Below are 13735 nucleotides of genomic sequence, written 5' to 3' on the forward strand. Positions count from 1 at the left end.
GTCTTCTAGCTGACATATTAATAACGATTTCAAAAAAGATAACACCTTGCTTACGTCACATGCTGAAGTTAGCCGTCTTCAAACATTAATGCATGTGCCATAATGACAAGGACCTTTAATTAACACAGCACTATTAGTCACTGGATCTGTCATAATAACTCATGGCTGTATCTGACATCTCTCATGACACGTTTACGGCACGGTTATGATGATCTATCTACGATTTACCCAAAAAACCCACTTACTGCTGAGAATAGAGTCCAGGACGTCTGCATAGGACTATATGTATGACATCATATCCTGACATCATGACCAATGCCTTGTGTGTGTGCACTACTCACTGGTTGCTGTTACTCTTCTTTTGTATTATGGTGCAGCTGGTCCCTCCCACTCTAACTTGGTGAGTAGTTGGAGTCATGGCAGGTTTTGTAGGAGACTGGAAGTCCCAGCCACACAGCGTGAGCTCAGTCTCACCATCAGGGGGCGCCGTCTTTGGGAAAAACTGAAAAATCACAGTGGAGACCTATTAAAGCTGCAACAAGAGATATTAGCGCGACTATGTTGCGGCCATGACACTGAAACACACCAGACACGCCAGGCAGACGACACGTCCACCATCAACAAATGCTGCCCATCCACGACTGACAGACAGTCCAGCAGTGTTCAATGACTCTGACCGACACTAAATCCCACTACTACTAGTAAACCCAGACCATACAAATCCATAGAAGGTAGCTTAACCCCTTCGAATTGCACTGCAATGCAAACAGGCCATGCTATTCTTAGGTTACAGAAGACTGTGCCCGACGGTGGCCCGTTGGCCCTCTAACGGGGTTAGAATATACTCACAGGTACACAGGTGGTCTACAGTTGTTAAGATAAACAGACGCACACACTGCATGATTATCAAAAGCGATATCAGAAGAGAGTTTCAGCAGTGAGGACTGTTTATTTAAAGTGAAAATGTCAGGAGGAATCTCTGTAAAATGATTTGTTGTATAATACTGGGTTTGACTGGACTTCAGCAATGGGACGTTCAGGTGTTCTATGGGGTTGAGGTCAGGACTCTGTGCAGGGCAGTCAAGTTCTTCCACACCAAACTGGCTCATCCACGTCTTTATGGACCTGCTTTGTGCACTGGTGAGCAGTCATGTTGGAACAGGAAGGGGCCGTCCCCAAACTGTTCCCACAAAGTTGGGATCATGAAATTGTCCAAAATCTCTTGGTGCTGAAGCTTTAAGATTTTCTTTCACTGGAGCTAAAGGGCCGAGCCCAACTCCTGAAAAACACCCCCACACCATGATCCCCCCTCCACCAAACTTTACACTCACAATGCAGTCAGACAAGTACCGTCTCCTGGCAACCGCCAAACCCAGACTCGTCCATCAGGTTTCCAGACGGAGAAGCGTGATTGGTCACTCCAGAGAACACGTCTCCACTGCTCTAGAGTCCAGTGGCGGCGCTTTACACCACTGCATTCCACGCTTTGCACTGCGCTTGGTGATGTAAGGCTTGGATGCAGCAGCTCAGCCATGGAAACCCATTCCATGAAGCTCTCTACGCTGTTCTTGAGTTGATCTGAAGGCCACATGAAGTTTGGAGGTCTGTAGTGATGGACTCTGCAGAAGGTCGGTGACCTCTGCGCACTATGCCCCTCAGCATCCGCTGACCGCTCTGTCATTTTACGTGGCCGACCACTTCGTGGCTGAGCTGCTGTCGTTCCCAATCGCTTCCACTTTGTTATAATCCCACTGACAGTGGACTGTGGAATATTTAGTAGTGAGGAAATTTCCCGACTGGACTTGCTGCACAGGTGGCGTCCGATCACAGTACCACGCTGGAATTCACTGAGCTCCTGAGAGCGACCCATTCTTTCACTAATGTCTGTAGAAGCAGTCTGCAGGCCTAGGGGCTCGGCTTTATACACCTGTGGCCATGGAAGTGACTGGAACACCTGGATTCAGTGATCTGGATGGGGGAGTGAAAACCTTTGGCAATATAGTGCATGTATGTATGTATGCATGTATCTATCTATGTACTGCTGGCGGTGGTAGAATTTTCCATCACTCCACCTACTGAAAACAATGAAATATCCCTTTTGCTCTTGACCCTCTACCACCATTATATAAACACAGCAAAGGTATTCCTATAAGGAATATTAGGAACTTTTCATAAAAGTCAAGGCCAAGTTAGTTTTAGGGATTTCCTTTTACATCCGACTCTGAGTTTCTTCAAATTCATAACATCCAAGGGTCCATATCCTACATCTGTCTTGTATTTATTTTTCCATCAGGTCCATTTATGAGTTTTTTTATGGTTTTATGTACTAAAAACAGTCATAATTAATTAATTTTTGCTTGTAGCAAAAAAGGCAGCTTTTTGTCACTTTAAGACTGACATATGTAAATTAACCCTGATCCGCTTGGCTGCTCTGTATTGTGCCTCTTTCAAAAAGCTCTCCAGGCTGTAAGGCTCCTGACAACTGCAGAAGGAATGAGCAGAGCTAAACAGCAGGAGGATGAATAGGTGTGACATCACAAAAACGTGAATTCAAAACAGGCTGTTTTGGACTGAAGAGTTAGTGGTATGTTTTGAAACTTTAACGTCGTTTACACACTACATGTGACTCATTTTTAAAAATAAAAGGAATTTTAATAATGCACTGAGTTTTTCAAGATTTGCCCTTTAAGACACTGGATCAACTACATTTTTGCCTTCTAAACTGTTTGATTGTATTTTTACAGTTTTTGAACTGGAATTAGAAACTCATACTTCCTTTGTGTCTCAATGGAACATGCATTCTCTAGCTGTATCTATCAGGTTGCTGTACTTCTAACAATAAATTATAAGTTATAATCAATATATAATGAGCCAATAGCACCTTCCAGATTTTACACATCGTTTTAATGTCACTGCTGTAGGTTACTGTGCATAGTTGCTCCTCGTCTCCAAAGGTCTCTTTCATTTATTACGTGGTTTGAGAACAGGGTGGGTGCCTGTCTGGATATCAGTATCAGTACTGCAGAAAATGCTGGATCAGATATCAGAGGAAAAAAAAAACAAAAACTATCCAATTCTGTAACAAATCTAACCTGCTTATAGCAAAAGATCATATAATCTTTCAGCTCCTTCAGATTTCAGCACCTTTTGAAAAGCCAGCGCTGATCCCTCTGGTTTGACCTGCTTTATCCAACCTCTTTTTGTTCAAAGCCTTTTCTACGTCTGTCTCTACAGCAGCGCAAGCTGTCGTAGGGGCCTGTGTGACTTTCTCGGTCATTACTGTGAACGTAGCTCACTGCCTTTTAAAAGCTTTGTGACTGTATGAGTCCTAATGTTGGCTAAGGAGCAGAGCAGGAGTGCGACTGAGCAGTTTTGCACGGTGCTTTTAGATGCCCGTCTTAAGTGAAGTGCTTCAATGAAAATCCCAGTCATATCACTATTCAGTAACACTATGAACTGGACTGCAAACTGATCGAATTATTCTTAGATTATAGGATTGTTCAACAGACATTTAAGGGATTGAAAGAATGAAAGCTCAGTGGCGCCCTTTAGAGGGCGACGGTGAGTAATGTTTGTTTATCCGACGTTAATATCACCTTTAGAGGGCGATGGTGAGTAGTGTTTGTTTATCCGATGTTAATATGACCTTTAGAGGGCGATGGTGAGTAGTGTTTGTTTATCCGATGTTAATATGACCTTTAGAGGGCGATGGTGAGTAGTGTTTGTTTATCCGATGTTAATATCAACCTTTAGAGGGCGACGGTGAGTAATGTTTGTTTATCCAATGTTAATATCACCTTTAGAGGGCGATGGTGAGTAGTGTTTGTTTATCCGATGTTAATATCACCTTTAGAGGGCAACGGTGAGTAATGTTTGTTTATCCAATGTTAATATCACCTTTAGAGGGCGATGGTGAGTAGTGTTTGTTTATCCGATGTTAATATCACCTTTAGAGGGCGATGGTGAGTAATGTTTGTTTATCCAATGTTAATATCACCTTTAGAGGGCGATGGTGAGTAATGTTTGTTTATCCAATGTTAATATCACCTTTAGAGGGACGATGGTGAGTAATGTTTGTTTATCCAATGTTAATATCACCTTTAGAGGGCGATGGTGAGTAATGTTTGTTTATCCAATGTTAATATCACCTTTAGAGGGCGATGGTGAGTAATGTTTGTTTATCCAATGTTAATATCACCTTTAGAGGGCGATGGTGAGTAGTGTTTGTTTATCCGATGTTAATATCACCTTTAGAGGGCGATGGTGAGTAGTGTTTGTTTATCCGATGTTAATATCACCTTTAGAGGGCAGCGGTGAGTAATGTTTGTTTATCCGATGTTAATATGACCTTTAGAGGGCGATGGTGAGTAGTGTTTGTTTATCCGATGTTAATATCACCTTTAGAGGGCGATGGTGAGTAGTGTTTGTTTATCCGATGTTAATATCACCTTTAGAGGACGGCGGTGAGTAGTGTTTGTTTATCCGATGTTAATATCACCTTTAGAGGGCGATGGTGAGTAATGTTTGTTTATCCGATGTTAATATGACCTTTAGAGGACGGCGGTGAGTAATGTTTGTTTATCCGATGTTAATATGACCTTTAGAGGGCGATGGTGAGTAGTGTTTGTTTATCCAATGTTAATATCACCTTTAGAGGGCGATGGTGAGTAGTGTTTGTTTATCCGATGTTAATATCACCTTTAGAGGGCGATGGTGAGTAGTGTTTGTTTATCCGATGTTAATATGACCTTTAGAGGACGGCGGTGAGTAATGTTTGTTTATCCGATGTTAATATCACCTTTAGAGGGCGATGGTGAGTAATGTTTGTTTATCCGATGTTAATATGACCTTTAGAGGGCGATGGTGAGTAGTGTTTGTTTATCCGATGTTAATATCACCTTTAGAGGACGGCGGTGAGTAGTGTTTGTTTATCCGATGTTAATATCACCTTTAGAGGGCGATGGTGAGTAATGTTTGTTTATCCGATGTTAATATCACCTTTAGAGGGCGGCGGTGAGTAATGTTTGTTTATCCGATGTTAATATCACCTTTAGAGGACGGCGGTGAGTAATGTTTGTTTATCCGATGTTAATATCACCTTTAGAGGGCGATGGTGAGTAGTGTTTGTTTATCCGATGTTAATATGACCTTTAGAGGGCGATGGTGAGTAATGTTTGTTTATCCGATGTTAATATGACCTTTAGAGGGCGATGGTGAGTAGTGTTTGTTTATCCGATGTTAATATCACCTTTAGAGGGCGATGGTGAGTAATGTTTGTTTATCCGATGTTAATATCACCTTTAGAGGGCGACGGTGAGTAGTGTTTGTTTATTTGAGCTCAATCTGTTTCTGTTGTCAGTGGAGAGCGACTGTATATTAACAGCAATATCAGTTAATTACGCCACTTTAGGCCTGTCCTTTAGCAGCTGTAAACACTGAACAAGAAAAGACAATTACATTTTTAACCACAGGCCTTTAAAACCCCAATTCCAGTGAAGTTGGGACGTTGTGTAAAACATAAATAAAAACAGAATACGATGATCTGCAAATCGTTTTCAACCAATATTCAATTGAATCCACTACAAAGACGAGATATTTAATGTTCAAACAGATAAACTTTTGTTTTTTGCAAATATTCACTCATTTTGAATTTGATGCCTGCAACATGTTCCAAAGAAGTTGGGATAGGGGCAACAAAAGACTGGGAAAGTTGAGGAATGCTGAAAAAACACCTGTTTGGAACATTCCACAGGTGAACAGGTTAATTGGAAACAGGTGAGTGTCATGATTGGGTATAAAGGGAGCCTCCCTGAAAGGCTCAGTCGTTCACAAGCAAGGACGGGCGAGGTTCACCACTTAGTGAACAACTGCGTGAGCAAATAGTCCAACAGTTTAAGAACAACGTTTCTCAACGTGCAACTGCAGGAATTTAGGGATTTCATCATCTACAGTCCATAATATCATCAGAAGATCCAGAGAATCTGGAGAAATCTCTGCAGGTAAGCAGCAAGGCAGAAAACCAGCACTGAATGCCCGTGACCTTCGACCCCTCAGGCGGCACGGCATTAAAAACCCACATCATTCTGTAACGGATATTCCCACATGGGCTCAGGAACACTTCGGAAAACCACTGTCAGTGAACACAGTACATCAAGCAAGAATGGGAAAGAATTCCACCTACAAAGCTTCAACAATCAGTGTCCTCAGTTCCCAAACGCTTATTGAGTGTTAAAGGAAAGGTGATGTAACACAGTGGGAAACACGCCCCTGTCCCAACTTCTCTGGAACGTGTTGCAGGCATCAAATTCAAAATGAGTGAATATTTGCAAAAAACAATAAAGTTTATCCGTTTGAACATTAAATATCTCGTCTTTGTAGTGGATTCAGTTGAATATCGGTTGAAAAGGATTTGCAGATCATCGTATTCTGTTATTATTTATGTTTTACACAACGTCCCAACTTCACTGGAACTGGGGTTGTATATCATCAGCTAAAATGTCATGACCGTGACAGGCCGAGCTACAGTGTAAGTGTTTCCAATAAACTGGCAGCTGAGAGCGAATGGAAAATGTGTCTTACAGAATCAGCAGGTATGTTCTATAAATGTACTAATCCCTGATTACGGTTTTAATACAATTATCCACGTCAATCAGCAACACAAAGACTCCAGTGCTCTCTCCCTTTCCCCTCACGCATGAGTTTAATCATTTATTTTAGCTTTCGTGGTATCTGCGTCTTTATCAGTGACGTCTGAGGGACACTTCTGAAGGAGCAATGAGCCTAGTGACCGCACAATTATACTAACATGACTTAATCAAGATCCCGCTTGTTTAGACAATCCTGTCTAAACACAAACACAAACCCACGCTGCAAACACACTGACACACCACACTTCAGTGAGCGCAGCTAAATGTGAAGGGATGTGTGTCTTACCTGGGTGATGGACGGGGGGCAGGTGCGGTTTGTCCACTGTCCCTGGCACTCGGCCAGTTGAGAACAGGCCCCTTCACACCAACCACAGCCCATAAACCACGGAGCCCTCAAACACTCTGAACAAGTCAGGAAATGAGCACATCCTGGACCTCTAGGAGACACGCTGATAAGCTGAACACAGAGAGGAAGCGAAAGAGATGCTGCTATATCTGGGTTGGCCTTAACGTTTATAGACAATAAGGCAGCAAATTTCATAATCAACTGTAAAAATATCATCACTGTAAATTTATGGATTTTTAAAAAGTAAATTTTATGGATTTTTATTTTTGCACATCATTTGAGGAGAACTGTCCTTTACATGGTACAAAAAGTTCATGATCTAATAGAAGTGCTCCAAAATGGCTTGACATAAAGCCTATTTACATTAACTTACATTACATTTATATTACATAAAGTTACAATTTTTGCAAGGTAAGTGTAGTTTAACCCCTTAAATCCCAGCCTTATTACATACTAAGGCTTATAACTCAGTAACTACAAGCACTTCAGTACAAACTGGTTCAGCTATTCGTGGTTTTAGAAGTGTGTAATGAAACTTTTAAGGGTTTTAAACTATTTTGCAACAATTTCTTGCTTGTGAGCTAGTCTAATTAAATTTAGTATATGCAAATAGGAGACAAAAGCAAAAAGATGAACACATGAGTGGTTTAGTGATAGGAGAGGAGAGGTGATTCCTCAACTAGAAGGTTGTGGGTTCAAGTCCCCAAACTGACCAGATATACCTTGCAGCACTTAGCTGCTCCCAGAGCATGGCTAGGTAACAAAATGGCCAGTCTCCTTTGTAGGATGGATAAAGTACAGAAATAGTGAGGGCAGATGCTCACAGACAGGTGCCCTGTGTGAAAGAATTAATATCATACCACGCTCTGCAGCAGGAACACAAAATACTGATCAGGCCGAGTTTGGATTGAGAGTAAAACGTCTAAGAAACTTTGAGAGAGCGTACGTTACTGTGACACAGACGGCAGCAGCTTCAGTTACAATGTTTAGGACTCAGCTGGCCAGCGTTTCGACAACAACAGTAACTAAAGTGACATTTGCATTTATATCTATGCAAAATAACAGGTAAATAAATCAGTAAACACTGCTGGAAAACCAGAAAAGTAGCTGTTACAATTTTGTCTTACTCTGTGCTGTGAGCATCTCAGACATTTAAATCATCGGTTGGTACTGTCCAAAGCTGGTACTGTGTTCTGTAGTGCCTCACAGCTGCGATGTGCAGCAGTAAACCTGCAATTCAGTCCTAAAGTGCGTATATTATAAACCAGATCGATATGAAGCCAAGGCGGAAAGAGAGAGACTGAGAGATTCAGCAGAGAAATTGCACCTTGTTTCCAACCACAAAGAGTAAAGACTCCTCCGATCGATTAGCAGCAATGCGGGAAACCCTCTCCTCCTCTCCCACGAGAGAATAGTTGGCAAACACCACGGGGCTGGACCTTCTTAGGATGACCTGTATCAACAGAGCGCACTCTTAGACCAGTCATTAAACAGACCTGTACAAAAAAATGTAGTCCAGTTCTGTGCCCTTCAGTGGACAAGGATAAAGTGACCACCTGTAGAAGTCTCCCTCGTTCAGTGCCAATGTGGGCCACAGTGTCAGCACCGATGGTGGTGACCAGAATAGAGGTCAGTAGCTCTCTCATTTGGCCGTTGAAGAAGTCAGTTCTGACATGGGGCATTGCCACCATGGTGGGCACAGCTTCACACAATCGTTTATTCTCTGGCCCCTGGAAAACACAGAGAGGAGAATTTATGTTCACCCCTACAACATATCAACAACAACGATTACAATAATAATAATAATAATAACATAAAACCATAGACCTATTACTACTATTACCACTACTACAACTGCTACTACTACTACTACTACTAATAATAATAATAATAATAATAACCATAATGCCATTACTATTATTACTACTAATATTAATATTAATAATAATATAAAAAACATAGTACTACTACTACTATTACCACTACTACAACTGCTACTACTACTACTAATAATAATAATAACCATAATACTATTACTATTATTACTACTAATATTAATATTAATAATAATATAAAACCATAGTACTATTACTACTATTACCACTACTACAACTGCTACTACTACTACTAATAATAATAATAATAACCATAATGCCATTACTATTATTACTACTAATATTAATATTAATAATAATATAAAAACATAGTACTATTACTACTATTACCACTACTACAACTGCTACTACTACTACTAATAATAATAATAATAACCATAATGCCATTACTATTATTACTACTAATATTAATATTAATAATAATATAAAAAACATAGTACTACTACTACTATTACCACTACTACAACTGCTACTACTACTACTAATAATAATAATAACCATAATACTATTACTATTATTACTACTAATATTAATATTAATAATAATATAAAACCATAGTACTATTACTACTATTACCACTACTACAACTGCTACTACTACTACTAATAATAATAATAATAACCATAATACTATTACTATTATTACTACTAATATTAATATTAATAATAATATAAAACCATAGTACTATTACTACTATTACCACTACTACAACTGCTACTACTACTACTAATAATAATAATAATAACCATAATGCCATTACTATTATTACTACTAATATTAATATTAATAATAATATAAAAACATAGTACTATTACTACTATTACCACTACTACAACTGCTACTACTACTACTAATAATAATAATAATAACCATAATGCCATTACTATTATTACTACTAATATTAATATTAATAATAATATAAAAACATAGTACTATTACTACTATTACCACTACTACAACTGCTACTACTACTACTAATAATAATAATAATAACCATAATGCCATTACTATTATTACTACTAATATTAATATTAATAATAATATAAAAAACATAGTACTACTACTACTATTACCACTACTACAACTGCTACTACTACTACTACTAATAATAATAATAACCATAATACTATTACTATTATTACTACTAATATTAATATTAATAATAATATAAAAAACATAGTACTACTACTACTATTATCACTACTACAACTGCTACTACTACTACTAATAATAATAATAATAACCATAATGCCATTACTATTATTACTACTAATATTAATATTAATAATAATATAAAAAACATAGTACTACTACTACTATTACCACTACTACAACTGCTACCACTAATACTACTACTACTAATAATAATAACCATAATACTATTACTATAATTACTACTAATATTAATATTAATAATAATAATAATAATAATAATAATATAAAAAACATAGTACTATTACTACTATTACCACTACTACAACTGCTACTACTACTACTAATAATAATAATAACCATAATACTATTACTATTATTACTACTAATATTAATATTAATAATAATATAAAAAACATAGTACTATTACTACTATTACCACTACTACAACTGCTACTACTACTACTAATAATAATAATAATAACAACCATAATGCCATTACTATTATTACTACTAATATTAATATTAATAATAATATAAAAAACATAGTACTATTACTACTATTACCACTACTACAACTGCTACTACTACTACTACTAATAATAATAACCATAATACTATTACTATTATTACTACTAATATTAATATTAATAATAATATAAAAAACATAGTACTACTACTACTATTACCACTACTACAACTGCTACTACTACTACTACTACTAATAATAATAATAACAACCATAATGCCATTACTATTATTACTACTAATATTAATAATAATATAAAAAACATAGTACTATTACTACTATTATCACTACTACAACTGCTACTACTACTACTACTAATAATAATAATAACCATAATACTATTACTATTATTACTACTAATATTAATATTAATAATAATATAAAAAACATAGTACTACTACTACTATTACCACTACTACAACTGCTACTACTACTACTACTAATAATAATAATAACCATAATACTATTACTATTATTACTACTAATATTAATATTAATAATAATATAAAAAACATAGTACTATTACTACTATTATCACTACTACAACTGCTACTACTACTACTAATAATAATAATAACCATAATACTAAAAAGCAGTTAGGGGTTAGGTGCCTTGCTCAGGGGCACTTCAGTGACGTCAGCTCAGTGGATCAAACCAGTGATCTTCCGGTCCCAAAGGTGGTTCCCTGACCTCCAGCCCAAAACTGCTCCTTGTAATTAGATCATGTTTAATTGGGAAATTGATTGTATGCATTATGAACTAGTGTTTAGACTTAGACCAGGGTAGGCTTTGGAACTTTAACCGTGTTTACACACTACATCTAACGTCTTTATATAAAAGCAGGAGGTCAATTTGTTTTCCATTATATGGGCCCTTTAGTAAGACTGCATGTAAATGGGCGTGTCCACCAGGCTGTGTTTCTGACTCCAGGACACAGCCCCAACTAATCATGACTGACTCATTAAAAAAGTCAGCCGTAACCGGTATTAGAGGTGTATGTCAGTGACATGCTTCACACCTCAGCTCCACTGTAGTTACTGTGACAGGATGAGCCGTCTATGATTGAGGAAGTCTGCAGACATCGACAGACCACATGAGCCATTCCCACACCTCTGGAGTACTAAAACAGCTCCATGCACAATCCTGTCCCGAGGCTGTGGGTTACAGCAGCGCTCACAGGAAGCACACTGTGTCAATAAACGGCAGCTTTTCGCAGAAATGAAGCTGTTCTGCTTACTTACCAATACAGTTATGACATTAGGGAGGCTACTTTTAATGAACCACGTCAGGGCTCACTTTTTATCAGAGCAGATGTCAGAAAACATAAATATTGGAGGAGATATATTATTAACACTTTAACACTAATATTAACACGTTCATGCTTTCTGCTTCAGGACAGCAAATGAATTTTTTTAGCACTTTTGTTAATTTCCATAACATTTTATGAGCTCAGCCCTGCTTTTGAATCTGAAAGGCACATGAAGGCTTCTGCTTACATGCTTGTAGTTATTGGTCAAATAAAAATAGTGATTTTTATTGTGATGCAGCAATGAGATATATATATATATATATATATATATATATATATATATATATATATGAAATATATAATACATATGAAAGCAATACATTATTCACAAAAATGCAAATGCACAATTGCCATTTGAATTATGTTGGTAAAAACGCACACTCATAGGGGAAATGTCATTGTAAACACACACCTGAATCAGCTATATATATATATAGATATATATAATACTAATATCAGTGTGTAACAGTACCCAGATCTGTTTTGATATCATTCAGCATTTTCTGGATATAATTCCTTTTTCAACATAGCAAAAAGAAGCAGTGCCTAAATTAGTTTCTTGTGCTCATCTGTGACAGTTCGTATGTTAACGTTCGCACCGTTGCACAGCTCCCATGAACACTAGGGGCTACTGACGCCCATACTGTGCTGTGCAAAAGGTTTCAGGCACCTCAGCACATTGTTTAAAACCATCTATCTGGGCAACAACTGTACGATTGTAAAAACACCACACGTCATTAGAATGAATGCAAATAAACAAATGCCTTGTCTCAGCGCGACGCAGAAACACTAGTACACGCCTTTATTACTTCCAGGCTGGACTACTGTAACACACTACTGTCAGGATGCACGAGCAGGAATTTACATAAACTCCAACTAGTCCAGAACGCCGCAGCCAGGGTCCTCACTAAAACTAGAATCATCATATCAGTCCAGCGCCATCATCACTTCATCGGCTGCCTGTTAAATTCCGTATTGATTATAAAATCCTTTTATTGGCGTATTAAGCCCTACATGGTCTCGCTCCTGAGTAAAGGTCGTTTAATAAGCACATAGCTTGCCAATACTGTTCTATTGGTTCTTAATCTGACTTAATTCTTAATCTGATTTATATATGCATGATGAATCTTGTTAATCAAAACTTCCACAACACAAGAGAACACAAAACAACCCACTACAACCCTCTACCTGCAAACTGTCCACAGCCTCAGGGTGAATTCTTTCAAGCTCAGCTGAGCACAGTGTCTGCACAACCCTGCTGACTGCACCTCAACCATTACTCAAAAACACCTGAAAGTGTCTTATCTGGGTTCTCAATAGCGTCTTTCTCCTTTGGTTCACTGGCAGCTCTGCCCACTCTAACACGCTCCTCTCCTGCGTGCCGCGGCTGTCGACCTCTGCTTGATCAGACTGCAAGAAACGTCAGAAGCCTCACTTCGCTGTCAGACTCAGTGGCACCTCAGAACCTTGCAAAAAAGCAGGTTGCCATGTTTGACAGGTCAAAATTCACACCGAAGTCTGTAAAACACTGATAGCTCATGTGCTCTAAAAGGATCTGTCTGCTTGAATTTATCACAAAGTCATTTCAGCTTTCCAAGCCTCAAGCGCGAGGCTGGGCTTTTACAAAGCAGCGACTGTGCAATGCCATTCCACACCTTGATCCTGAACAAACATAGAAAAAAACATGAGTCACTTCCTGAGGCCTAATTTAGCCAAGACACTTATCTGCAGTCTCCTCAGTTCACGTTCGAGGCACACTCAACTAGAGAACAGGCTAAAGCCCATGAGCCACACACAATCCTGTCTGGCCTGCAAAGGAATTCCAATTTTATTTTATTTTGGGTATTGGCTTGTTTC

General features: G+C 38.2%; 1 protein-coding gene across 1 annotated transcript in view; it reads right to left on the minus strand.

Moving 5' to 3' along the window:
- Positions 1 to 13735, minus strand: part of mst1ra (macrophage stimulating 1 receptor a) — a 40356-nt gene that overhangs the window by 20443 nt on the left and 6178 nt on the right. Inside the window, exons 3-6 of the mRNA XM_017691936.2 lie at positions 8550 to 8723; positions 8321 to 8446; positions 6934 to 7104; positions 342 to 502 (exon numbers count right to left, since the gene is read on the minus strand). Of these exons, the coding sequence (XP_017547425.1) occupies positions 342 to 502; positions 6934 to 7104; positions 8321 to 8446; positions 8550 to 8723 (632 nt within the window). The remainder of the gene's footprint in view (positions 1 to 341; positions 503 to 6933; positions 7105 to 8320; positions 8447 to 8549; positions 8724 to 13735) is intronic.

The sequence above is a fragment of the Pygocentrus nattereri genome, chromosome 26 (assembly GCF_015220715.1).
Source record: "Pygocentrus nattereri isolate fPygNat1 chromosome 26, fPygNat1.pri, whole genome shotgun sequence".
NCBI classification, from domain to species: domain Eukaryota; kingdom Metazoa; phylum Chordata; class Actinopteri; order Characiformes; family Serrasalmidae; genus Pygocentrus; species Pygocentrus nattereri.